Genomic DNA, 26,119 nt, shown 5'->3' with positions numbered 1-26,119 from the left:
TGCCAGCTAATAAATCTGGCTTTTGTAAGTAAGTTAATTGTCATGTAATTGGGATGGATATTGTCAGGAGCTGTGTTGTTTTTCCATAGCGCATTGAATCAAGAACAAGAGATCAGCAGAGCTGTTGCTGTAGCCTGATGGCCGTATCAGCAAACAGAACATTCGTTCTTCCAGTCCTTTTTGGTGCTGCTATCAAGTGGTGGGGAATACAAACAGCAGGTTGGCATTGTCCTTGATTCCAGCCTTGATTCCAGGCTCCTACATATGGGTACATGTGTCCATTCTCACAGGAACACAGAATAAAGCAGCTGTTTGGTTTTATGGGTAAAATGTGACAAAGTCACCAGTGTCAGATCTCAAAGGGATTTCCCTCTGAGGTGTGGTACTGGTTTACTTTCACAGATCCACCCAGCAAATGCAGTGCTCAGCCTGGGATGAGCTGGCTCAGAAGGCTTACTGACTGCCAGGAATTGGAGCCATGGTGAGAGACTCCTTCATCCTTTGCATCATTGTTTTCAACCATTTGAAAGTGCAGTCATCTGAAACTTCACTTTGATAGCCTGTTTGTTTGTCAGTCAGTGGTCTCAGGAGCTTCATAAATATTCAGCAGTGTAGCCTTTCCAACTTTCAACTGGTGCTTTAGCCTTCTTTAGCAGGAATAAAAGCTAAGCCATTGAGACTTTAAAAATGGTGCTGACTCATAACCTAGAAAACTTAAAGATCAAAAATAGATTGAGGTACTATATTCCTCTACAGATGCTCCTTTAATTTTGGTGGTTTGAATGACCATAATTATATATTTTAAAATAGCCATTTCCCATCTCTTCTGGCTCTTGAGAAAACAGATGCAAAATAAGCAAGGCAAGGGTGGGCATGGGGAAGGTGTGTGTGCAGCCTCTGTGGCCTCTCTGTTTTAGTTTAGGTTTTATTACAGGTAAAGCTCTTGGGGCTCTGGGAAATGTTGCGTCCACTCCCCATCCGGTGTATGGCCAGATGTAGGTTGTCTGGACTGACAGAGCCAGTGTGTGGAGGCAGAGATAAAGACTGCTCACATTCCTAAAATCCTTCTTTCTATTTTTGTCCTAATGAACTCAAGAAGGGCTTTAGATTTATAGGTTTTGTTTTTTCTCTGCTTTTTTGTTTTTTCTCTGCTTTTCTGGCCCAACAAAATCCTTGCTGTGCAGCATCAGCCAAGGGGGCAAGTGCCCATCACCATGGATGAGCTGCTCCAACCAAAGGCATGTTGAAGAGCAAAGGGGTAACATGAGCACTGGTGTAACAAAAAGCAGCAGCTTCCAGCCCATTTTGTAAGGAACCTGAATCTGTCCTTGACTTTAACATATGTCTTGAAAGCTCCTGTTGAGTTGACCCACTGTGGGAGCATGGAGGAATACTCAATTTCTTGGTCCACAATGGGACTGAAGTTAATGCTGACTTGCTAAGTCTTGTTAGTAGTTACATGAGGTCTGATAGCTTTGAGTATGAGCAGTTGTCAGGGTCTTGGGAAGCTTTAAAGAAGAAAAATTGCAAATGGGTCACTTTCAGATTCAGTGACAGCAAAGTGGGTGTTTTCTCTTTTGGCTTGAGCAACTTCCTTGGCCTGAGTCTCAAACTGGGTGCCTGAGTCTGTTGATGAACCTTGCCATGATGATCATGTCAGATCCTCCGCTTGCCTGAATAAATCCTACTTACTTGTCATCAGAAGAGCATGTAACTGTTTTCACTTGCAAAACAACTGATTATGTATCCATAGAGCATCCTCCTCCAGCCCCAGTTAGAGGCTGAAGCTTATGTGACAATGTATTTTCTGAGTGAAGCCTTGTTAATTGAGCATGCAAATGTGTAATTGTCTGTACAGTTATTCAATTGACACATTTTTAGTTTGCATACAAATAGGGGAGCACAGTCATGCAGTTGAGCAAACTGTCCAAGATCATATACTTAAATAAATATGTGCATTCTGCACACAGATGTAAACACCCTTAAAAAGATCAATCCAGTTGTGGTCACCTCCTCTTCTCTTTTTGTATGTGGATGTGTTAATCTGCTGATTTTCATCCAAGTCTGTAACATACCATGGATTCTGTGTTACCTTGGTCCTTTTCCCTACTAATTATGTTTCATTGGTGTGGGAAATGAGAGTTACCATAGGAATTGTTCAGAGGTTGCCCTTAATGTATGTGCTTGCTTTTAGTGAAGTGGTACCTTGTGCTTGCACTCACTGGTGCCTTTAAAAATGTTCTGTGCATACAAAATGTTAATTTGAAGTGTGGAGGTTTTTTAGAGGAAAGGCTGCATTAACAATGGGAGTTGTTGGCAGTTGCAGTCCAATGCAACTTCTGAGAAGCAAAAAAGGGCATAAAATTTGCAAATGATTGTACAATTGGAGTTTTCTCTGCACTCAGTGGTTTCTCTGCTTGGAAGCTGTTGATCTTCAAAGAAAGGGTGATCTGGCAGTTTTGTTCTGGAAATTCTTGTCTGTTCCAGTGAATAAAACTCCTAACATCTGTTGGAGTTCTGCAGTGTTCATTTGCTGTGAAAGAAAACACAGTAATACTGCCTTTCTTTATAACTTGTCCTTTTTTATATAGAATTGAGCACCACATTCGGTCTTTTTGAGGTGTTTTGAGATAGAAGTATATAGGAAGGTAATTTCAATAACATGCAAAAAATTCCTGAATAGGGATAGAGCTGTGCCATGTATATGATTGACAGCTTTATCCAGCCAAGGGTAGTCTGTTCTTAAAGTAATGCTTTGGTTGGGGGTGTGAATGGTGTCAGGGTTGGGGATGACATTTTAATCTGAGTGAAAACCACTCCTGTAACAGCCCTGTCTCTTCATTTCTCCACAGATGTCGCTCCTATGAGGATTGCTGTGGCTCAAGATGCTGTGTAAGAGCTCTCTCTATCCAGCGACTATGGTATTTTTGGTAGGTCCAGGGCACTTGGGAATTTTGTGTTTGTCCTTGACTGTTTTGTTGGACTTAAATCAGGGTATTGGCAACCATGGTATTTTAAAGTACAGTAGGTGCAAGTATGCAGTAAGGTCTATGTGTACATCGAAATGAAAGGACTTTGGTTTTTTCTTATAAAATTCTCCCAATTTAGTAAGAAAACACTGAAAGAGGAGGTTGATCATGTCAGGTTGACCTTTCCTGCTTCTGCATCCTGCTGCATTGTACAGGCAGAGGTTTCACTTTTTTCCAGAGTTGCTGAATTCTTTATGCCCGTCCCAGCTACTGCAAGCAGCAGCATTCCTCCTTCTTTGTTGGGCGCTCAGTTTTAAAAGTGGATCATATAAGGAGGATTGTGCTTTTAGGCAGGGCTTAATATATTCTTGCCAGCTGAATTGAGGCTTCAATTAAAAAGGAAGAGAAGTACATTTATGGCTATGAGGATTTCACTGGAGATGACAGCAAAGGAAAAGAAGGCAGAAAGATTGAGCTTGTGAAACCAGCAGCTCAGTAATCTGGATAAAGCTTAAACTAATCACTGTTATATGCATAATGAAAAAATAAGGTAAATTCCTTTTGGAGTGGAATTTAAAAAAGCACCTGAATAAAACCGTTTCATTACAGTTGAGAGAAAGCAAATGCTCTCCTAGAAAACCTGATTTCAGGTATTTTTATGTGGAATTTGAATACTGATTAAAAAAATGCCTTCAAAATTGAAACAAATAAACAGTGAAAAACAGAAGCCTGACAGACACTATAATACAGAGATTTCCCAAAGCTGACTGTGGGATTTCAGTGTAGAATCCTTACTGATATAAGTGAAGAGCTCTCTATCTCAATCCCTGGGGTGACGTCATAAATCTCTGTTTTTCTGTTCAGAAAAAAATCCTTTGCAGGAACACTGCCAAAGGGGAATGTATTAATATTGGCTCAGGGAAAAAGAACCTCCTTCTGCTCTCATTTCTAATGTAGAAACAAGAACAGGGTTTGAGCCTTTGCATGAAATAACTCTTGCTGCCATGCTGTGCCACACTCTTCCTCTCAGGCACCCAGGAATTCTCCAGAGGAGATAAGGATGGTGTGTAGGCTTGCTTCTGGCCAGCTTCCTTCCCTTCCAAAAAAGCACAGTTGTCATTGTCTTCCAGTAAAAGGCCATGAAACAAGATGGCAGTTACAGGCAGAAGAGCCATTCGTATTTACAAGAGCTTGCATGAGTTACTGGAGTGTCTGATAACCGATTAAGGAAACAAAGTGAAAGCCGCTGTCTGAAGAACAAAATCTGATGTGCCCTTGCTGCATATTCCTGTTTCCACAGCACCAGGGCAAGGGAATGATGAGGACAGTTTAGTTAGGTTGGAAAAGGAGCTGAGAGGAGGAGAGTCTTTTTTTATTGAGAATGTAATATCCCATGTAGGAAGCACAAAGCAAAGTTTGTCACCATCAGTACTGAATGTGTCAGTCTTCTGGCTTGAGCTTAAGTGTCACCTACCATATTTCCCATGGGAGACAGAATTAAAATGTTGAGTTAATTTAAGGACATCTGAGATTCTTCTTTTAATGGCAAATGCAGAATAGTATTCCTCTCTGTACTTCATAAACCTCCTGAGCAGCCTAGATGCTCTAAGCCTGGGGCCTGCCTCCAAGATGCATGGTTTGAAACTGTACTGACCTGGAATTTCAGTTTTGCATCCCAGTGGCCAAGGTCAGGTGTGAACCTGAACTTCTGAAAAGCGTTTTACTTTCGGGTTACATGCCGGAAAACATTGACAATAGTACTAATCACTGAAAATGTCCATAATGTATCCGTAAGTGCCCCAGGAGTGCTATCCCAAATGACAGACCTGCTCTTAAGAGGCAACCTAGTTAAGAAACCCTGTTAAAAGTTGTAGGCTGACGTATTCTCAGTGAACAGTCTGGATTTAAATGCTGCTTGAATGTGCAGGTTTTGACTTCTCTCTTCTTTTTGCCTAGGTTCCTTTTGATGATGGGAGTTTTGTTCTGTTGTGGAGCTGGTTTCTTTATCCGAAGGCGGATGTACCCTCCTCCATTAGTAGAAGAACCTACTTTTAACGTGTCTTACACCAGACAACCAGTCAACACTGCATCAGGTCAGAGACTGCTCATACCAGTTCCACTGGTTTCTTACTTTGGTCAAGGCACTTTAAAAGGGTGGGTTTTGAGCTTTTGTTTCACTGGTTTTTGGAAACTGTGCAATTTGTACAAGGGATTGCACTGCAATAAAACATGCAGCCACCTCCTGCAGTGAATGATGTCTTCAGCCTTTCCAACAGCATAATTCAGCTGCAGTGTACAGAAGTGCTTTTGAAACATGGGATGACAGGACTTCCGTTTCTGTTTTGGTTCCTAATACCTTTACAGCTGCGTGTCCATGCATGGAAGGAGGCAAGCAAGCCCTCTCTTTGCAGTGTAGACAAAATGATAGGTGTCCAAATTCAACAGTCACATGAAGAAGGAGTTTTAAATACAGTTGATATCATCTGGCAGAGGTGAAGGAAAGCCTAGCATTTTCTTCCACAATCTGGCCGTCTTGAAAGTGTTTTGGTTTTGATTTGCCTTCAATGTTCTGTGTTGCAGTCTTTCTGTGGCAAGGTGCTCTTTTCCCCCTTGTTAGTCTGATTGCTGTCTCTCTGGTAAGTAATAACTGTGAGCATCGGGAGGACCTACCTAATGAGGGCTCCTCTGGCAAAATTGCTTTCCAAGTTTGTAATTTCTTCCCCTCTGTTAGGTAGTTCCAGTTGGGAACTCTCCTAGGTCTAAATGGTTAAAAAGAAGTTACAAACTGACACTTTATTCCCCCTCCTTGTTTAAATCCTAAAAGGTTTTTTTTAGGGCTTCCATTCTGCATCTGTTTTTCTCCTTGACTGAACAGGAGTATTTTTCAGGTGGGGGGGAGCCAATCCAACCAGACTAATATTTTTAAGCCTGAAAAATAGCCTTGAGTTTATGTGAACAGGGAGTGTCTTTGGCTGGATTGGTAAACACCAGATGTAAATTTAGAGCACAGTTTTACTCTTTTGTGGTGCTTCATGGAACATAAATTGTGGGCAAATATAAAATAAGCACAAGCTCTTTGATGACCTGATTATGGCACCTGCTTCCAGACTGTCATTACTGTCACTTAAAAGTTTTGGGCTCTGAGCTAACGCCACCATTTATTTTATTTTTTAGTTTTAGTTTTTCTACTGTTCTAGAAATATTCAACAGCAAAAGCAGTGAGAATTAGTAGTCAAGCACATTCCCATTTTCCACTAGTTACTCTTCCATATTTGGTCCCAGTAGCCAATTCACTGTTGAGGTGGAGCCCTCAAAATGTGGCTCATTGCCTGTCTCCCTCCTTCCCTGCAGAGACAGCAGCAGCATCTTCTGCAATCCCAGCAGCATCTGCAGGGAGTGTTTTTCTGGTGGCCTGACTGGGAGAACGGAAGGGGAAGATCCCTTAGAAGCTGTGTCATTATAGGAAACACAGACTGGCACCCACAGAAGAAAACCTGTTGCTCAGCCATGACTTTTTTCCCAGTCCATCTTTATTTAAACAGACAGAGAGAAAGAGAAGAAAACTAACTTACATCTTGAGATGGAGACAATCTGTGACTTCAGTTGCATTATCTTCCACCACCCACTGCGATATCTGAGGAAGGTTGCACACCAGCTTTGTTCTTACAACAGCAATCTCTGTTACTCCTTATGTGTCATAGCCAAGGAATTTTGTGTTTGGCCATACATTCCCTCTCCTTGTCCCTGCAGGCTCCGATGTCATTTCCTAAATTTAATCTGTGCAAAGCAATCTTGTCCCATTGTGTTAGGCAGCAGTAACTGGCTACAGCTTGGCTCTTTGCTTCATGCAGGTTCACCTCTAAGCTGTATGACACCTAGGAGGGAAATTATCCATCTGAGCTGCACTCTGCCTTATCAGCACATCCAGGATGCCACAGAATAATATGTGAAGTCCTTTTGTAAGACCTGAGACCTGAGCCAGGGCCACAGTAGAGACTCCTTTGTCCATCTGGGATCCCACACCTCTCCTCTCTGCAGACAGAGAAGCTTTTCTGTCAGGGCAACTGAACAGAGGGTGCTGTTTTCCCTTTCAAGTGGTAGTTCCTTGGGGCAGTGGTGCCCTTTGTTTCACTAAGTGATTTCCATTGGATGCAAAACTGAAACTTTCTGGTGGTATCTGAAGAACTGAATGCAGTCCTGCCAGCCTGGATTTTTTCTGGAAGGGAGAAAGATACTCCTTGGCTTTGCTCTGATGAACACTTTGAAAAACCTTGTCCAAGTGTGCAGAGCACAGGCCCTGGGAGAGCACAACCTGATGCCGCTGCTGTTGCTGATACTTTTTCTTTCCTTTTCTTTCTTTCAGGGTCACAACAACCTGGAGTGCCGTATTACACAGATCCAGGAGGACCTGTGATGAATCCCATGGCTATGGCTTTCCATGTCCAGCCCAATTCCCCACAAGGAAACCCGGTTTACCCACCCCCACCTTCCTATTGCAACACACCACCTCCGCCCTATGAGCAGGTGGTGAAATCCTCCACGTGAGGACTCTGGCTCTCTGACCTGACTGTGTGAGAAGAAGGTGCAATTGCAAAATGACCAAGATGGAGGGCACCTGCCCTTTTGAACACTTGCTAGTTCTCCAAGTCCTCTCTCCTTCCCTTCCCTGCACCTTTCCTCATTAAAGTTACTTGCAAAGGGGTGATTTTAAATTTTTTCCTTTTTTTTTTTTTTAGTAGAAGTGGATTTTTTCTTTGTCTTCAAAATGAGAGAAATTGTCTTTGTAATGCTTTTAATGGAAACCTATATTTAAAACCTGTATGTCTTTCTCTTTATTTATAGTTTGTTTCAATCAAGGTTTTAATTGCATTGTGGCAGGTTACTGATAGCAGTTCTTGCAACCCCAGAGTGATGTGCAGCCTCCTAAAACCCCGCAGAAATGCCCTCATCTAAGGGAAACTACAGAGAAAGAGGATAAAGCTAGAAACAGCAGAGCAATGATTTTACCAGAAATTGTGACTACCTTCTTTTGCTTTTATGATTTAGTTCTGTTTAGTTCTGATGTATAACAGAAAGATGCTCTGATAAAAGTCATTGTGACTAGAGTACCAGCGTTGGTTGAGTCATGGCAGGGGCTCTGCCAAGTGCCCTAGAAAAGAGGGAGTTGTTACTGTAAATGATGCATCCAAAAAGTTAAGGACTAGGACTTGAGTGTTTCTTGACTCTCACCTGCACACTGCCTCTGTGGTTGGCATCTTGGCTCCCCTTGTTTTGCCAGTGCTGAGATTGTATGAAACAATGACCTGGATGTTGGCAACAAGAGGGAGGTGTTAAAACCTCAGAGCTACTTGTGCCTCTTGACAGAACAGTTAGAAACACTAAAATACATAGGTTTTCTTCCCTAAATTGTAAAATATTTACAGAAAGAAGGGATGGGAGCATAGGTACAAGTTTACTCCATTTGATGTTGATGAGAGTTTAGTCCCTGAGAAACAGTATCTTTCATTATAGTCCTACTGCTGCCACAAAGTGTACCAAGTAAAGCTGTCATCTTCAGGTGACAGATGTGTAAATCTGCTCTCCTCTCTAGGTCAGAAAAATAATAGCATTTTGGGACAGGTTCTTAATAGCATTCTTTGACCTGATGCACAGATGGTTTGGCTTTCAATATCTCTTAGCTCTTCATGCATTTTGTTGTGAGTGCTCATGGCCAACCCTCTGAGTGAGCACAAATGAACGCTTTCAAATAAACACAAAGCCCCTTTGCCTCTCAGGTCTCTCACACCCATCCATGTCTAGCAAGAATGTGAAGCTGCTCTGAAATGACTTTGTACTAATGAGACCTTCTCCCTTTGTCCATATTCAGAGTCATGTCACCGAGCAGTGACAAAAAGAAGATGCCATTGCCTCCTGTTGCTGCAGGACCTGCAAAAACAGCATAGCTTGAGGGTTAGGAGTCCAATGTGGTCTTTTGGGTACCAGGTGAATGCTCCTGTGTCATACCAGCCAGGGCACAGAGATCACTGAGGTGGTTTGGAGTAATTTGAAGACCTGTGTTGCACAGGGAATCAAAGCTTTATTGTGCTGTTGTTCCGTGCCATGGCTTCTGAGAACTTGTTTCTAGGTGTCAAGCTGGATTTGCAGAACATCCCTTTTGCTGTGAATATGATTGTCTAACAGAAAAAAGACTAAGGGCCACTGTTTCTGCTGGTGGAGTTAGTAGCCATCTGGAGCAGATGTTCATTCCTGCATACCTGACTTGGATGAAATGGTAACCAAGGCTTTCCCTTATTGTGCATCATAATAAGGGACAAAGCAAAGTACTTCTGTGTGGGCAGTCTAGGCTTGGGGGACACACTTCAGATAACAAAAAAGTACATTTTATATATGAATACTAGGTCCATCTGCACATCACAACTGTGTATATTTTCTAAATTAGCATGCACTTGAAGTGTAAAAGCTGTGTATGTCACTCAGTATGGTTGTGTTTATGGAATAATTTTTTAAAAGGAAATCCAACCTTTTTCTGTCAATAGAAATGGCAACAGACCTCATGTTAGTAGATAGATGTTGTTAAGTCCTTTTATATTATGAAATGTATCTATGACAGCTGGCATTGTCCATTGTCCTGGACACATTGAATAGAAGCCTTTGTACAGTGAAATTCAACTTCAGGTGAAGTTTTCCTGAAGTCTGGCTCGTTTATTTCTTAGTCTTGATGGATGACACTACCTCGTACAACACAGGGAATTCTCTGCTAGCAAACTTGCTTGGTCTTTTCTTGAAAACACAACACCTGCATGGGCATCCATAAGCATTACTTGCAAATTGTTTACATGCCTTTCCTCTAGTTGCCTCACCAATTCCAACAAGATTTTACTTGGCAATGGTGATGCCCCAGGAGCTGCTGGCTGCTGCAGCTTTGCTGAAGTGAACTTCCCCATGGGGGTTTGGTGCTTTATCTGCTGGGATTCTCTGGGTGCAGCTACTGCATCCTCTCTCAAACACAAGAGAGATTTTGGTGCCTTGCTGATGAGGCAGGGTGGAGTCTTGACTGCAAAGTAAGATTGGTGGTGGTAGCTGGGAGCCCTGGGGATGTGTGGGGCACTTTCCTGCCCCTTCCAGAGGCACTGGACCAGTGTGCAGCTGACTCCCTGCTGGCCTTTGAGATCTCTCCATCTACCTCAGGACGGTGATTTTGTGTCTTGTGCCCATCTGTCTCCTGGTTCTTGCAGTGAGGTTTGATCCGTGGGGGTTAAACACCTTGACAGGGCTTGGCCAGAATGGAGATGCTTTAGGGGAGCCACTGAACCTGGGTGGGAAGCCAGGAACATGAACAATGTAACCCCTTGAGGTCCTTTCTTCAGTTATGCATCCCCAAAACTTGTCTGGTATACCTCTGAGGAGGCAGGGACCAGGCAGGGAGGGACACCTTTGAGGTCTCTGCTGCTGTGACCTAGCAGCAGGGAGGAGAAGGGAGTCAGTGCCCTTCTGCTGAAATCTCCAGCTACGCTGCTTTATGAGAAAAGACACCCCAAGGGACTATTGGTACACCTTGCCCATAGCTCTGGTGGGGCCTGTGTTTCACCACTTTGGGAAGTGATAATGTAGTGACAACTTTTTAGGGTTTGTGAGTGTTTTTTTTTTTCTTTGAAGCTTCTGTGACAGCTTACACTGTTGTGACAACAAACAGCTGGGACTGTATTTTCCAAAAAGGTATTCAGATCATGTGAAGAAGCAAAGGATGTATTCTTTCTTCCCTGATTTATAAATACGCAGCTCCAAAACCTCAGAAAGGTTAGCTTTATGTACATATATCCAAAATGTCACTTCTTGGCACACAGGTCAGCCAAGAAGCCATAACACTTTTGCAGATAGTGAAGCCTATTTTCTTTCATTTTTCTTTTTCTGATCTAACATTGCTAATTGGGTAGGTGAGCCAGGGATTCCTTTTTAGGCCCTGTGGCTGTGGGAGCCCTCCCCTCTGATGCCCTGTCACCAGGAGCTGAACTGCCTTAAAGTTTGTACTATTTGGCAGGGAAACGACTACAGAGACACCATGCAGGGGAAGATCCAGCAAAGGACAGCTTTTACAAAGCAACTGCTAGATAATAAGGCAATTAAAGATGAGAGGTGCAACTGGCAGCCACTGTTCCAAGCTGCCATGTGCTGCAAGGTGAAGGGGACAGCAGAGGAAGCAGAGGGAACAGTGACAAGCAGCCCTGCCTTCCTGCACAAATCTGTTATTTTAGCTTTATGCAGTGAGAGAAATCACAAGGATGGATGTATCTCTACCTGTCCCACTCTGTTTCTCTCCTGCTGCCTAACCCTATCTTATCTAATACCTTCAAGCTGGATTTACCACAATCCACTTGCAGATGTCAAGGAGAAGCAGTGGTTTAAAGTCAGGTCCCGGTGCACAAATCACACTGGCCCTGAGTCTGAATTGACATGAAACCAATGGAAACAAATGGGAAAAAAATGAGCACTTTCACCAGGAAAGGCTGCTGCATCAAGCACCCTGCTGGGCAGGGCTCAGCTCGGTGCTGCCTGGCTATGAGGGGACACACAGCACACGTACTTCCCACGTGTCTCATATGCTATTTACATGTTACAGAGATCTGCTGTGCTAGAAAAGCCCCAAGGCAGTTATGCACCTACACTGAATTTATACAGATTATCTACAGACCAGAACTGATCCTCTTAATCCAAAAAAGCAGCAGTTTCTCTCAGTGGCCAAGATGGCCATGAGTGGCACAAAGGGCTCTGTGAAACAGAAATACTGCCCCTTGCTTGCAGCATACTTAATGTTCCCTTCTGTTAAAGCATAGCTAGAGGAACATTTCAAACTTCCTCAAAGCTGGGAAACAGCTGTTGGTCAGCTGGACGTAGAGATTTCACACACAAAAACCAGCTCATCCTGAGTCAGGCTTTAGGTCCTTCAACAGGACCTGTGTAGCCACAAAGGAAAGTAGGGCTTTGCACTAAACAAAGTACACTAAAAATCACCCTTGAGCAGCAGCAGGAAAAGCACCTGCAGTGCTAGGAAAATGTGAAGGTTACAAAAAAGCAATCAGCCCTCTTTCTAGCATGTGTTTCATCCTGCAGGACTGAGATAGGGAAGCAGCTCAGCAGTCAGATCAGTGGGACAGCTATCACCACAATGCTGGAGGGAAGGAAGAACTACAATGAAGAAAAAACCAGACTCACACAAATTACCACCACATAGCTTGATCTTTACTAATAAAGCCAAAGAACAAAACATCAGCATTTTTTTCCTCTTTTTCTGCCCAAAGAGCATTTCCATTTTTAACACTACTGCTTTTTGCAACAGATGGACTACACACACAGACAAAGCAAACCAGGGAATATTAAGACATTTTCTACATTTGTAGTTTGATGTAATTTCTGAAGACATAGCCTTGGTGAAATGCACTTTTTCACCTTCACACCATATCTTTCCTTAATGGGCCACCTAGATATCACAACGCTGTGACGAACAGAAAGGAGAAGCCATGGGGAAAGTCACGTCAGGAAGACGAGGCAGATGCACTGTCAGACACTTCCCAGCTCGATACTTTTCCAGTCTTTCTCAGTTCTGAGAGGATTCTGCAGAGAAAGATGGTGCCAGGCCTGCCAGGCCCCACCACGGCAGAAGGCTGGCTATGGTACAGAAAGAGCAGGTCGCTGACTTGCTCATTATCTTGACAGGTACACTCCAGCATCCTGGGGATCTGCTCAGCATTAAGCTGTTCCGAGTGTGTATCTACCTATGTATTTTTAAAACTAGCAGGCTTTAATTCCCTTTAGCCTCTGGCCAGCCAAAATCACCTCCCACAGGAGCCATTCCAAGCAGGGTAGCCAAGGCCATGTGCATATAATTACTGAACAAAAAAACCTGCCAGGTGACCCCTTCGTTACACAGTCTGTACAACAGAGGCATGGGATTTGCAAGGAAGGCCAATGGCTGCTGTCTGTTTGCAGGCAGTTCCTGTAAATGTGGTGAGCCCTTTCCCTGTTAACACACCCAAGGTGCTCTGCAGCGACAGTGGAGGGGAAGGAACAAAGAGGTGGGGGGTGATGTGAAACAGGATCAGAGCTGGCATCTACCTCCTTTGTTAGTATTTCTCTGAGACTTCACCCTGGGCAAGTTTCCTTCCTGGCTTATCTATGGGCAGGATCAAGGATCCACAGGCTGAAGAAAGAAACACAGTTAGCCCTTGGCATTCTTGGCATGGAGGAATCTCTCATCGAGATGGTCTCTGCTGGTACACTGTGCATTGCCTCTGTGACCAGCTCTTCCTGCTCCTCACTGATCCCTCACATTAATAACTCCCTCTGTTCCTCACTTTCTGCTGCTCTGCTTCTGTTTGCTTCAGCCATGCAGCATTCCCCATTCCCACTGCCTTTCAGCATTTTCCCCCATCCCTGGCTGTAGAGATGCAGCTGGGTTTGTTGCTCTCACCTCACCTTCTGCCCTTTGCCAGAGGGGTGGAAAAGTCTCTTCTGCTGCTCCCATGTTTTAATCCTACCTGACAAACCAGCAGACAAACTGCTGCACTGTGACATTAAGCCGTTCCTGCACTGACACTGCTGCTGTTGTCCAGCAGAACTGAATGGAGAAATTATTAACATCCCAATGGATTTGGCAACAGACACTGTAACACACTCAAGGAAGTCACCTGCAAGGTGACGAATCCAGAAAGATTTATGCAGGAGCAACAATTCATCTCCAAGCACGACTGCAGACACTGGAGCTCAGCAGATGGCCCACAGGTCACAGATATCCTGACGTGTGCCCAAAAGGTCAAACTCTGCCATCTGCCACACTCACACCCAACAGAAGATACCAATTAAAATCAGCACCTGGAATGACAGAGCACAGGGAGACTTGGGGGGAGGATGACCACAGAGCCTGAGCGACTGAGAGTGTGTAACACTTAGGTACTACCTGGACACACAGACCTGCTCCAAGAGTACTCAGAGTATGTCCCACTTCTCCCAAACCAATGGCCTGATATTCAGGAGCACCTGGAGGCAGGTCTACTATTTCACAACCCCACCACACTACAGGGGGAAGCAAAGCACTAGCAGCAGTTAAGACTACAGGAAAAGAGCTTTTTCTGTGTGGATTTTAAGGTGAAATATACTTCAATTCTAGCTGCTAGCAATGGCTTCGTATTGCTCAATAATCCTCTGCAGCCTGCACAAGCAGCTGGTATTTATCACTCCTGTACTGCTACATGGGAGGGGAGAGCCCAGAACAAATCACTACCTTGGTTCCAAAGTAACAACCATCCTAAGCTACCGACATGAGAAGCTTGCCCTGGTGCCCTCCCTTGCTCATCTGTATATGAGATGCTGCAGGACAGGTTTATTCCAAATCCAGGTCGAGGAAAGGAGAAGCAGTTATGCTGTCCAGGCTCTGCTGTTGGTGGCAGAGAGAGCTTAGTCCAAGTGACTCCACCTGCAGTTTAAGCTCATGGCATGGGATGGGGCTTCACAGCAGTGGGGAGAAGCATCTCCACCTAACACACTAACCAGCTGCAGGTATCAAAGGAAGCCTCTCTTTCAGACTTTCAAAGAAGCCTCCCACAACAGCAGCAAAAGAAAAGCCAGGTCCCTTCCAACCTGCTAAGTTTCTGAAAACAGAAATGGCCTCATGCCTCTTCGTCAAAACAGGCTGAGGTCCACCAACTTAGCTTGTAAGGACTGTGGAGAAAAAGGCAGAAAAAAAATGAACATAGAAACGTTTCTCATCCCTTTTTAGAGCTGCCAGCACACCAGTGAAGCTGTGCACCATCCTGCAACAAACTCTCTCTGCGGGTAACCACGCTGCAGAAAGCAACACTGCTCTTGTGAGTCATGCACGAAGGTACAGGACAGAGATTCACACGGAGACCAGCTTTTTGCTAACAACAAAAGACTTGGATCAACACACAACACCAATAAACGTGCAGAGCATGGCAAAGACCTGAAGAAGACAAATATAACAGAAAAGAGAAAGTTCAAAACTTGACTTCTCTGGTCCTACATCTGAAGGTGTCACTTTAACAGAACTTAAGCGTGGCTTCTCCTGTTCATGCTCTAATGACTTCATGGTCCTTTGGGGCAGGAGGGGTGAGAAAAGGGCTTTATCCATCTGTCGGTTCAGCGTCGAGTTGGTTCACTATCAGAGGCACTAAACAGTCTCATCTCTTTTGGCATCAGTTTCCTTTCAAAATGATGGTTTTAGTCATCCTGTTCCACTTTGTTTTCCCTCCTTTGAAGTCTAAGTTCAAATGCTGGAAACTGGGAAGTCTCCGGTACTGAAATGTCTGAGAGGAAGTGAATAGCTCCAGCCATGCCTAAAACATAACGAGAAAGAGATCTTTGTGCACATTAAAATAGCACAGCTGACAGCAAAGGCAACAACATCCATTTGAACACCTCTCTTACTAGGATCTTCTTTTAAAGAGGTGAACTTAGGCCCCATGGAAAAGCAAGTTCAGATGAACTTTGCTCAGGAAACCAAGTTTTATTTGAAAAGATCAAAGGCAAGAACCAAGATGTCTCTGCTAACATCTCTTCAACTGAAGAACCTCAATGCTATTTCAAATTAAGAGAAAGTTAATCCAGGTTTGGACTGTCCTTCATAATTTGAGCAGCTCTTGATTATCATTTCTCTGGTTAAAAGAAGAAGCCAAAACTTTATTATACTTGTGAAGTACAGATTCATTTCCTCACTATTCATGAAGAGGTCATCCAGAGCCCAAAGTGCATTACCCAATAGAACTCGTAAGGTGACAGACAAGGGAAGCACAGCAAGGAAATCATACAAATACAAGCTCCGTTTTATGATCAAGCTAAAATCCTATTTCATAAACAGCTATCCACAAATAAAGGAACCTTTCTATATTACAGCATCTGATGGAAACAAAACAATTAGAACAATCTCGTAAGATGCACATGCAACTTCTGTTCAAAGCATGCATGTACAGGCAGTATTGGACAACTGCAAGCAAAATTTTGGCTACAAAAACAAAGAAAGGCCAAAATTGAGACTTTTTTTCATCTCAAATATGAGACTTTTTTTTATTTTTATTTAAAAAATCCAGACAATTAAAAACTAAAATAAAGCTGTAATCAGTATTAAAGCACAAATCATCCTGCTGTTGGCCCTGTTTCACCTTCTCAACAAATTTCAAAGCTTTTATACAACAGATTGTATGCTTGCTTTTTTCCCCTCCCTACAAGAGCATGCAAGGGTGCTCTCAGGAATAAGAATACTTATGCTGTTCTCCTTTCAGCATTAAGACAATAACTCTGTATTTAGAAGGGCTGCATGTAACTCCTGCTCTCTTGTGTTCGTTCACGCCCTGCATTGTTTATTTGCAAATATCCCTGCTCAGATGCTGTAATTTCAAGTACCACCGGCAGGTGGCGCACGAGGCTCGTTGTTCATGGAGCAGCCGCGGCGCTCCCTTAAGTCCCACTTGGATCTGTAATTCCTTGCCACTGATTCTGTAAAGTAAGGGTGGTACACGGAATAGAAAATGAACTACAAATAAAAAACCACAAAGCTCTAGGAAAGTATCTGGTAACATCTTGGAACTTACAGATAAGCCCCTAAGAACTCTGCATTGCTTTCCTGTTCAAGTGATTTGGAGTCATATTAAAACTACCTTTTCCTTGGCCAAGTATGGCAGCAGAGAAGGCCTAGTTCTGACAGCCAGCAACTAGTTTGAGACGCCCTGCCCACAGCTGCTTCTCTGCCCAGTCCCTCTGAAAAACCACCTGTGACAGAACTGTTGCCTGGACTTCTCTTTGCTTTAAACCAAGTGCATCAGCACAGCAGAATTTTATTCCGGAGTAACACTGGCACTGGTTTTACATTCAAACTGCTGAAATGACACGAGGAGTGAAAGTTGTGATTGTGAATGATTTTTCTTTGTCCTTTTCTACCCCCTGCCACCGTGCCTTCTTTTAGGCAGAGGTGATGGTATAAGGGGGGTTTAATAGTGGAGGAACCCACCAAAGACTTCCCAACTCCTATGCATGTGCCAAAATTGCAAGGATGCCCCTCTTTCCTGTAGTACAAAACCATTTGCAACACCATCACTTTACCTTCAAAGAGGGAATAAGGTCGGTCAGGAATACGACATCCATGTGCACCATACTCCAAACACCATTCAGCAAACTGGGGAACACATTAAAAAATATATTTTTATTTAAGACTGTTAAATGCAAGCTTGAGTATCTGAATATCATTAATAGGTACAAAATGTGAAGCAGTGTAAGCAGACACACAACACATAAAACACTGAGATCAATTTGTCTTCCTTCAACCATGACAAGGCCACAATCAGGTTTTAAAATATGCGTTTACATAGTGTGAGTGTCAGTTTCATAACAATGAAAAAAAGTGGGGTAAATATCTGCTTTTTGTAAATCAACCCTGCTACCTACCAATGAAAAATGCTGTAAGAACAGATCTACTCAGTCAAAATTTTACTAATATTGTATCAGTTTCTTATCTCTCTTGGTGCTTAATTTATCCACAAACTCAAGACTTACAGCTCTTAATTGCATTTTGGTTTTCTTTCATCTCTGTGCACCAATTTAGAGATTAAATCTTCAGCTGCCATTAATTATTTTTATTTATTTGCTCTCCCCAAGCCTTATGAAAAGGCATTATAAATACAGCTAGACAACTATGGTCATCAATATTTTGTTGCAGAAGATGGGTTACCATTAAGAAGAGTTAACAGTGTCTTTCTCACGTTTCACCAACACTGCTGCAGCAGCTACACTGGACACACATGACTTATGAACCACACCTGGATCAATTCAGTAACAACCAGCTACTTCTCCTGTATGGCTCCCCAGAGCATAAGGGGGGCACAAGTTCCCCCGGCACTTCTGTGCTGGGATGCAAACCACTGCTTGTTCAAAACACAGTGCATAGACTCCTGCAAAGCAAACAGCTGAGAGGTCTCTCTTTGCTCCCTGCAATTTGGGCAACCTGCTAGCAAACATGTCAGCCTAACTAGAGGGTACCCCAGCCCTGGAGCTGGAGCTCTATGGGGTGTAAGCTTGATCCCAGAGCCATTGCTCTTTCACTAGAAAGATATGGGTGGCATCTCCTCTGTTCCTTCCTGCCCCACTCCATTCTGTTTAAATATTTAGCAGGGGATGAATTTCTTTTCTCTTGATAGAGGTGTGTGCATGTATATGAGTGTCTTCAGGAAACACAAGGAAAAACCACAAACATTGTGATTCACACTGTTACTGTGAACCGATTAAACATTTTTGGGCCCCCTCTACGTATAAATCTTCAAACTTTGGTTTAATTCTCCCATGTAATCCTGTCTTAAATGTGAGAACCAAACATGTTTATGGGCATGTTTCTAAACTACAATCAATTCTTGCAACATCCACATCTGATTGCATACTAGACTACTTTATTATTACTTCTGGCCTGGGAACTGCAACAGAAATTTTTAAAATGCACCCTAGGCTACTGAAGCACAACAATCATTTGCAAGTTCATAGCTTCAGCACAACCCAGATCCTGTAAGGCACAGCACCTTTGTTTAACTGAGGTGGGGGTGGGGGGGGTAGGGGAGAGGGGGGAAGAAAAAATCTTAGGAAGACATCTGACATTATTTGTCACACAGACTGGGCATACTTGCCCCCAACAGTGGCGATCACAAGGCTGAACAGCACAGGGCTCAATGCTCTGTTGCCTGGAGCCCAGGATGCCACAGCCCCTCTCTCCTCTCAGAGACAGGCCAGCTAGAAGTGCCTCAGCCTCCCGGGAGCCTGTCTGATAATGAGAGAGAAAAGCTGTGAAGGTGTGAAGCACAAAACAGGGGTCTCCTCTATTCAAGTTGTTGTGGTTCATTTGTGAAACCATTTCATGGCTTCCATGAGGTAACCAGGGATTCCAGGCAAGACTCCTGCCCCTGAGCCTGATGTTTTTGGTGTGAAGAAGCACCCCTGGGAGGGGAGCCATCTCGTTCTCTCAATTACATGCCTCTAGGTACCAGCATAACTGCATGTTTGCTTCCCTGCATGCTCTGGCTCAGAAAGAAAAGATTTCAAGAATGCCAGACAAGCAAATTCCTCTTCCTGTTTCAAGAGTTCCCCTGCAAGGATGCTGGAAGTAGAAGAGTGAAGTAGCAGAGTGGCTGCAAATACACTGCCTGACTATGCCAGGCACCTTCAGCAAACAGTCTTTGGGCACTGCCCCACAGCCTCCTTCTTAAAGGGATTTCAGGTACCTAACTCTTTTTTTCTGGCTTTGAGACAGATACATTTGGTTTTCTCTAGCTTGGAGTGGACAAATATCAGGGCTCTCTTGGGCCAGAAATGCAGCACCAACAGGAGCTGCCAATGCTGCACAGAGCTGCAGAAGGTGTGCTAGCATGGAGGATGGCAGGGAGAGTTGACAGCTGTGCTGCCAGTAATGCATGCAGGGTGCTGTGGCTCCTGCATCAGCAGTGGGGGACTCCAGTGTAACAAAGTCATACATTTGCTGTGGGACTACTAGGTTTTATTTCAATCTCTAGGATGCAGGTATGTCTACAGGTGTCCTCATAGCATGATGTTTGGTAAATGTGAGACAAGCAGCAGCTTTTTAAAGCTCTGCTGACAGAGGACAGGCTGACTGCAGAGATGAATACAGTAATTTTACCTATGGGCAATATTCACTAAAAAGCACCTAGGAAGCAACTCATAAAATTTCATTTGCAATATTTTGTAAAAGGCCTCAGCTAAATAGCTGTGTACACAATATGAAACCTCATGTCAGTGAATTAAACTGGAAAAAAAACCCAACAAACCAAACCAAAGTCTTCCAAGGCAAGGAAACAGGCAGAGAAAGTCCTTCTCCTTCAGTAACTGCTAGCACAGTCAAGAGCTGATAGCAGAACTTGGACAATTCCAGTGGAAAAATTCTGAGTGTGTCTTTCTCTGCAATTTGTATTAATAAAAAAAACTCTAAGTGAGCAATTTAGTAACTGCAATTCAGAGCTCTAAAAGCCCCAAACAGGCACTACTCTGAAAACAAATAATTACAAAAGACTACAAACAGTATTGCTTGAGGACCTGAGGAGGACAGTGGATCTCTCAGTGGAATAATTAGCACCACATAACATCACTTCTGTTATTGTTCAGGCAGGCTAATTTTCAGGCTCTTCTTTTCTTCTGAATACATTTAGTCCCTCCCCTCTTACAGAACATTTGTGTGTTTCACTCTGCTTATTAACACAGTGCTTCCCCCACATGCACAGCCGAAGTTGTCCAGTCAAAATGTAAGTGGAGCAAGTGGCGGGCCCTGTTATCCCACCCAACGTCCCAGCCAGCCCCAGTGCACATCAGCCCACTCCCACCCCAGTTTACCCTTGCACGGGCACTGGCATGTGAAAGGGAACAGCGATTTTGCTGGGATGCTGCAGAGCTCACCTTGCAGGCTCGGTAGAGGTACTTTCTGTCCTGAGTTAGGTTATAGAGAGACAAGAAGGAGTAGCCATTGCCAGCAGTACCATGGCAGATCCCGTACCCTTTTCTCAGTAAACCTCTCTGCCAGATGACATCGCTGCAATCCATAGCATCTTTCAAGTATTTATCCTCTTTAAAAGTCTGTGGAATAAAAACAGAGAACACACATCAATTGAAGTACTAAGGAAAACAAAAGGAAGATGCCCCTGAGAGATGTTTTGCTGTTGTGTGGGGTTTTTCCATATAAAATTTATTTTGAATTTTAATAATCCATTCCTCATAGACTTGCCTTTCTTTTCTTACTAAGTTGTTTCTTCTTTTCCTGCATGCTTAAAGAAAAAAACTTTTCAGGTTTTTGTTTCTGTAATCAGGACCCCAAAGAAAAAACTCAAGTTCAAGGTCTTTCATTCTAAAGCCTACAATCTATTTGAAGGGTTTGTGGTCCTTTTTTCTTCATTTTCTATTCCCAAACCAGAATTTGGAAATACAGAAATGTGATGCTGCCTCCAAAAAATGTAAAATGGAATATTGGATATCAAATCTAGTCCTAAATTGCTAGGTCCTGGTCTTCATGACTAATTCTTCCTGATTACTCACTGTCTGCCTTCAATTCCATGCCAAAAGTGCACAAGAATATCTCTTCGTATACAAGTACTCATAAAGGCAACGTAGGGTTCCTGCGTGTACATCTCTGTCACATGTACAAGCAGGAACCATACATTGCCTTTATGAGTACTTGTATTAGTATATCAGTATAGTATATACTCAGAAGCAGTAGCCAGTTTGAGCAAAGGAACAATTTTGCAAAGTTTATTGCAACTGAAATGCACTTTAAACATAAAGAGCCTATCCAGAAAGAAGCAAACAAAAGCAAGTAATTTAGCTGATTACCACCAGAATTCCACCTTTATAAAGCCACTTTGTTGCTCACCTTTACCTAAGTCACTTTACAGATCAACAAACAAACAAAACCCCACACCACCACCACAAAAAAACCTACCAAAAAACCCCAACTAAACAAACCTGATGCTCTACTGCAGACTTAATCCTCTGGAGACGGCATCACCTGTCAAACTATTTAATACGGTAATAGAAGCAACTAACATGCAAGACTCTTAAATTCAGAAGCTTGATAAAGGAAGTGGCTCTCTCTGATCAGGGTTTGCCAGCTACTTAGCTGTAACATTTTGAATTAAGGCCTGGCAGAAGCACTTGATTTCCAGGACAAACACTGCTGTCTCTTATCACAAGTCCCTGTGCCTGGTACGAAAGCATAGCCAGCAAAACACGTTCTGATTTTTTTCTTTCAGTGCTTCAAAAAGAAGAATGTAAAGAGTAATAGAAAAACGTTGTATGTTTCATCACCTTAAACATAAAAAGAGGCCGAAAAGGAGACTGCTAATCAGAACTTGGTCCTATCCCTCTTACTTCCTGCAAAACATTTTGTGCTGGGGAAAGCATCACATTGACAAAGAAGGAGAGAGTGGAGAAGTGTTAAGTCAATCTCCTACCACAGGCCAAAGAAAAAGCAACTGTGACTGCTGCTACATGCAGCAATGCTTTAAGAAATTTACAGTTCACATTTCAGGTAGCAGCATGAGTAATTATTCCATAAACCAACCCTGCTTTTCATCAGCCCACCCAGATGCCAACCAGGGAATCTGTCAAGGAGGGCTGTCAAAAGCAAGAATCGATTTGCATAAATTTAATTAAATGGCATACTTTCAAATGTCATGCAAATCATAAGCACACAAGAAGACAGGTAGCAAACCTAGTTAAGAATGGAAAAGGGCAAGCAGCAGGCTTGTGGTAGCTCAGCTGTTTTATTTATGCTCTAGAAGAGGCCTGGGATCCTGGCTCTGATGTTAAGTTCTCAAGTTACATCTCAACAAATGAGTAATTTATGGAAGACATTCTTTGGCAAGGCACACGAACCTACACTTTTGAAAATCAACATAATTGTTAAAACTCTAGGGATGAAGAGAGGTCAATATTCTCACACCCAGGACTCTGATGCCAAATTGTTTAATTATATGTCCCTTTCCCAAGAAAACCTAGTAACTAGTGCCCTGAGAAGCAATTTTACCCACTTATTTTCTCTTTACAAACATACCAATGTAAGTATTCTGAAGTTTTTAGGTGTCTAACCTGGGGTTTTTGTTTGAAAGCCTAGATCTAGAAAGATACTAAATTAAAGCCTTGCAATCTAACAGGCCTGCATACAAGTCTCTCTGTAAAGATAGAGGTATATATACATATCTAAGTGTATATATATATATATATTAGAGCTTACACCAAGGTTGTGGGTTTCATCCCTGCATGGGCCACTCACTTAAGGGCTGGACTTGATGATCCTTGTGGGTCCCTTCCAACCCAGAATACTCAGTGAATCTGTGAAATCTATGAACACAGAATGATTCACCTTATATGCTTGCATGAGCATGTGGATGACTCCGGGGGCACCATGGCACCAGTGAACCAGTCTGTCAGTCTCGTTGCTGAGTGATGATGGGTAATTCCCAGACCGGAATTTTTTATGACGCACGTAGTCAATGCTTGGCTTCACCAGCTCTGCCAGGGTCTCCTGGTCCACATTTGCAATTGGCTGAAGAAAACATTAAAATAAACATTGCTAAACACATCAACAGAAGTAGTAACAAATTGTATATCAACACTTAATTCTACAATCTGTTTTCAATCATCCTACATACGTGCCCTTGATCCAAATACTGTGAATCACATCCTAGAGATTTAATTAATGCCTGCTTATTATACCCTTGCGAAGAGCATTTTTACAGTTATTGCAAAGACAAAGAAATTGGGGCACCAAGTTGTTGCCTGTGTTAATGGAGGTGACACAGAAAGACTACTAAAGAACTGGGAACAGAGTATGAAGACTCCCAGACCTCTCTTTGTAACTTAAAATATGGAGAACACTTACAGGAGGAAGACAGTTTTGTAGATATGGTGCTCATAATACACACTACAACATCCTGGGTTACACATTTTGTTTTAAAAATAACTACTTCCCAACAAATGAAGCAAAGTGCATATAGCAGCACACCTGGTAGAGGTTTATGAAGGTCAAAGTTTTCCATCATAAACAAAGCTCCCTGAAGCTATGGGCTATAAATCTGCATTTCCAATTTCAGAAGCAATAGCTACCTCACCAGATATCTAAACATCTTTGTACTACAAACTCATCCTTCAATTGCTCTTAGGAATTTTCTTCCTAGCTTTTGTTTAATTTACATCCTTGGCAAATGGAGAACACATCCATCAACCTGCATGCTCCTTGTAACTAAAGGTTTAGAAGCCAAGTAACTGTTGGGTCTGCAGTTGCTCTTGGTTGGCATTCCCTCCACTAGCAGCGCATTTTACAGCATTTTAACAGCAGAGCTCTCTATTTTAACACAATCTACATGATTTCTGGAATTTCTGCAAGCTGTCGGAACAACCACAGGCACTGGAGCCTATAGCAGCCTAATAAATGAGCTTATGTTTTTTAATAACTTGTCTTTATTACTGATTCAATGTCATACAATTTCACTGTTTCCCACCAGCTCCAGCACATTTGCATTCAACAGGTGAGCACACTCCTTCAATTCAAAGTCTGACAGACAAATGAAGGAAAACTTTCAATAGTTGTATTTTGAGTAACCTGAAGAAACCAGAAGCCTCTATTTCACCTCAGCCAGGAAACCTCTGCCAGACTTCTACCAGGTCCCTCAAGCAGACTCCACCTCTGCACTTTTCTGAGCAGAACAGAAACGTTCATGCTGCTCATCAGAAGTACACCTGAACAGAGAGCAGCCTGTCATGAGAAACACACCAAAGCTGATGAGCCCTCACTCAGACTCACCCAGAACCCTCCTTAGCAGGAAGGTTTGGTTTGAGGCTCTTGATTTCACACTGCACTTCTGCAGAAGAAGGCAAAGAGGATTCGTACAAGCAATAAATGCCTTCAGTCTTGAGCTGTGCAAGGCAAGCCCAGCCCAGTTCAGCCATCCTTAGGAGGTAAATCCAAGAAGAGCAGAGCTCTTTACAAACCTCTTTACCTTGCGCTTCCAAGAAGATGTGAGTACAAGTGAGTTTTTTGCCCAAGCAGCTGAGATTCCCAGCAGTTACTTCAAACAGCTAAAGAGTAACCTAGAGGTGTGTGTCCTGACTTTATGGCCAAGAGCAATGATATGCACACAGACACTTTTGCTTCAGAGTTAGTGAAAGGATCTTGGAGTAGACACTTCCTAGCTAGCACTTCAGAATTCCCCCTCTGCCTCCTGGATGAGTTATTAAACATGGCTGAGCTCTTATTCTTCCAGTAGCCTGTAAGTAACTCCAGCAATACATGCTTCCTCCAGTTTAAGAAGTGTTTGGACGACACTCTGGGCACATAGTGTGATTCTTGGGATGTTCTGTGCAGGGCCAGGAGTTGGACTTGATGATCTTGATGTGTGCCTTCCAACTCAGCATATTCTGTGATTCTGTGACATAGGTGATGTACAGAAATTACCCTCAGTAACCTTCACATCCAGGTGCGATGTTAAATGCCTTTTTTTTGTTATCAAATAACCACTCAACAAATCATCTCTTGAATTCTTCAATGAAAATAAGCAAAACTCACCCCATTTGGCGTGGGAGGGATGGGGAGAGGATGGGACTTTGATATGACATCTTCTTCTGCAGTGGATGACTCAACTTTGCATGACTCACAATATTTAACATACAGTGAGAAAAGAAGGTAATCTAATGCTGCATAAACAATGGCTTTCTGGTAATTCTTAAAAGCAGCAATTATATGTAAAGGAAGAATAGCTAGGATTTGAACATGTAGACAGAGTAGCTTCTGCTCAAACCAAAAAGCACTGTGCAATTATTTCTGTTACCAGCCTGGAACAGTAAATGAAGGATGGAGCCTTTAAAGAGCCTTCTTTAGAAGACTAGATGTTTCTCTGAAAATCGAGCACTGCCAGGGAAAGAAAAATGGAAGCCAGAAAGTTGAGGGAACCAGAAGAGGGTGGACAACCTTGTTGAAGAAAGCAGTAGGTAAAGACAGGAGCGTGGTAAATCGGAACAGCCCGAGGCCCCAGTGGGATGGTCACTGCCGAAAATGGGTGTAGTGAGGTTAAGACACATCCCCAGGTAGCAGAGCAGTAGCTACTCCCACAGCAAAGTCAGCCAGTTTAACCAGAACTGCTGGTGGAAGTGGTGTAAGGTAATTTGAAACACAGCATCTTTTCCAAGCAAGGATGACTTGAGCAGTGGCAGCACCAAATACCATAGCTCAGTCACTTCTGCAGTGAATATGTGTACACAGCTTCAGGCTGTGAGGATGTACAGTCCTTACATTCGCCCGAAGAAAACTCATTCCATATGAGTTGGTAAGGAAACTGATATTTACAAAGATGCATAGACTGGCAGTGGCACCTTCAAAAACCAGAAACAGGTGCAATAAAGTTTTGCAGCTCTGTGACTATCTTCTATAATGGCCTTAAGGCTCTTTTCTAGACTATAGAACAGAAATAAGATACAGGTCTGTTTGGAAAAACATCATAATTCTGTTGCAAATCTCAGGGCAGGGGGGAATAAGTGTGGGAAAGAGAAGGTTTACAGAAGAGAGGAATCTCACTAAGGAAAACAAAAAGAGGAAAGCAGCAGTCATAAAT

At 43.0% G+C, this 26,119-nt stretch overlaps 2 protein-coding genes across 3 annotated transcripts in view; one reads left to right on the top strand and one right to left on the bottom strand.

Moving 5' to 3' along the window:
- VOPP1 (VOPP1 WW domain binding protein) overlaps nt 1–7,681 on the top strand; it is a 61,911-nt gene extending 54,230 nt beyond the window's left edge. The window contains exons 3-5 of the mRNA XM_069007761.1: nt 2,853–2,930; nt 4,926–5,062; nt 7,333–7,681. Coding sequence (XP_068863862.1) covers nt 2,853–2,930; nt 4,926–5,062; nt 7,333–7,514 — 397 coding nt within the window. The 3' untranslated portion in view covers nt 7,515–7,681. The remainder of the gene's footprint in view (nt 1–2,852; nt 2,931–4,925; nt 5,063–7,332) is intronic.
- Nucleotides 7,682–12,184: 4,503 nt separating this feature from the next.
- Nucleotides 12,185–26,119, bottom strand: part of LANCL2 (LanC like glutathione S-transferase 2) — a 32,763-nt gene continuing 18,828 nt past the window's right edge. For both annotated transcript variants that reach the window (XM_069007759.1, XM_069007760.1), the window contains exons 6-9: nt 22,876–23,058; nt 20,418–20,594; nt 17,076–17,148; nt 12,185–15,316 (exon numbers count right to left, since the gene is read on the bottom strand). In XM_069007759.1, the coding sequence (XP_068863860.1) occupies nt 15,201–15,316; nt 17,076–17,148; nt 20,418–20,594; nt 22,876–23,058 (549 nt within the window). In that variant the 3' untranslated portion in view covers nt 12,185–15,200. The remainder of the gene's footprint in view (nt 15,317–17,075; nt 17,149–20,417; nt 20,595–22,875; nt 23,059–26,119) is intronic.

The sequence above is a fragment of the Aphelocoma coerulescens genome, chromosome 2, assembly GCF_041296385.1.
Source record: "Aphelocoma coerulescens isolate FSJ_1873_10779 chromosome 2, UR_Acoe_1.0, whole genome shotgun sequence".
In the NCBI taxonomy this organism is placed as follows: Eukaryota; Metazoa; Chordata; class Aves; order Passeriformes; family Corvidae; genus Aphelocoma; species Aphelocoma coerulescens.
Note: the sequence above shows the minus strand (reverse complement) of the source record. Positions and strands in the feature narration are given on the sequence as shown.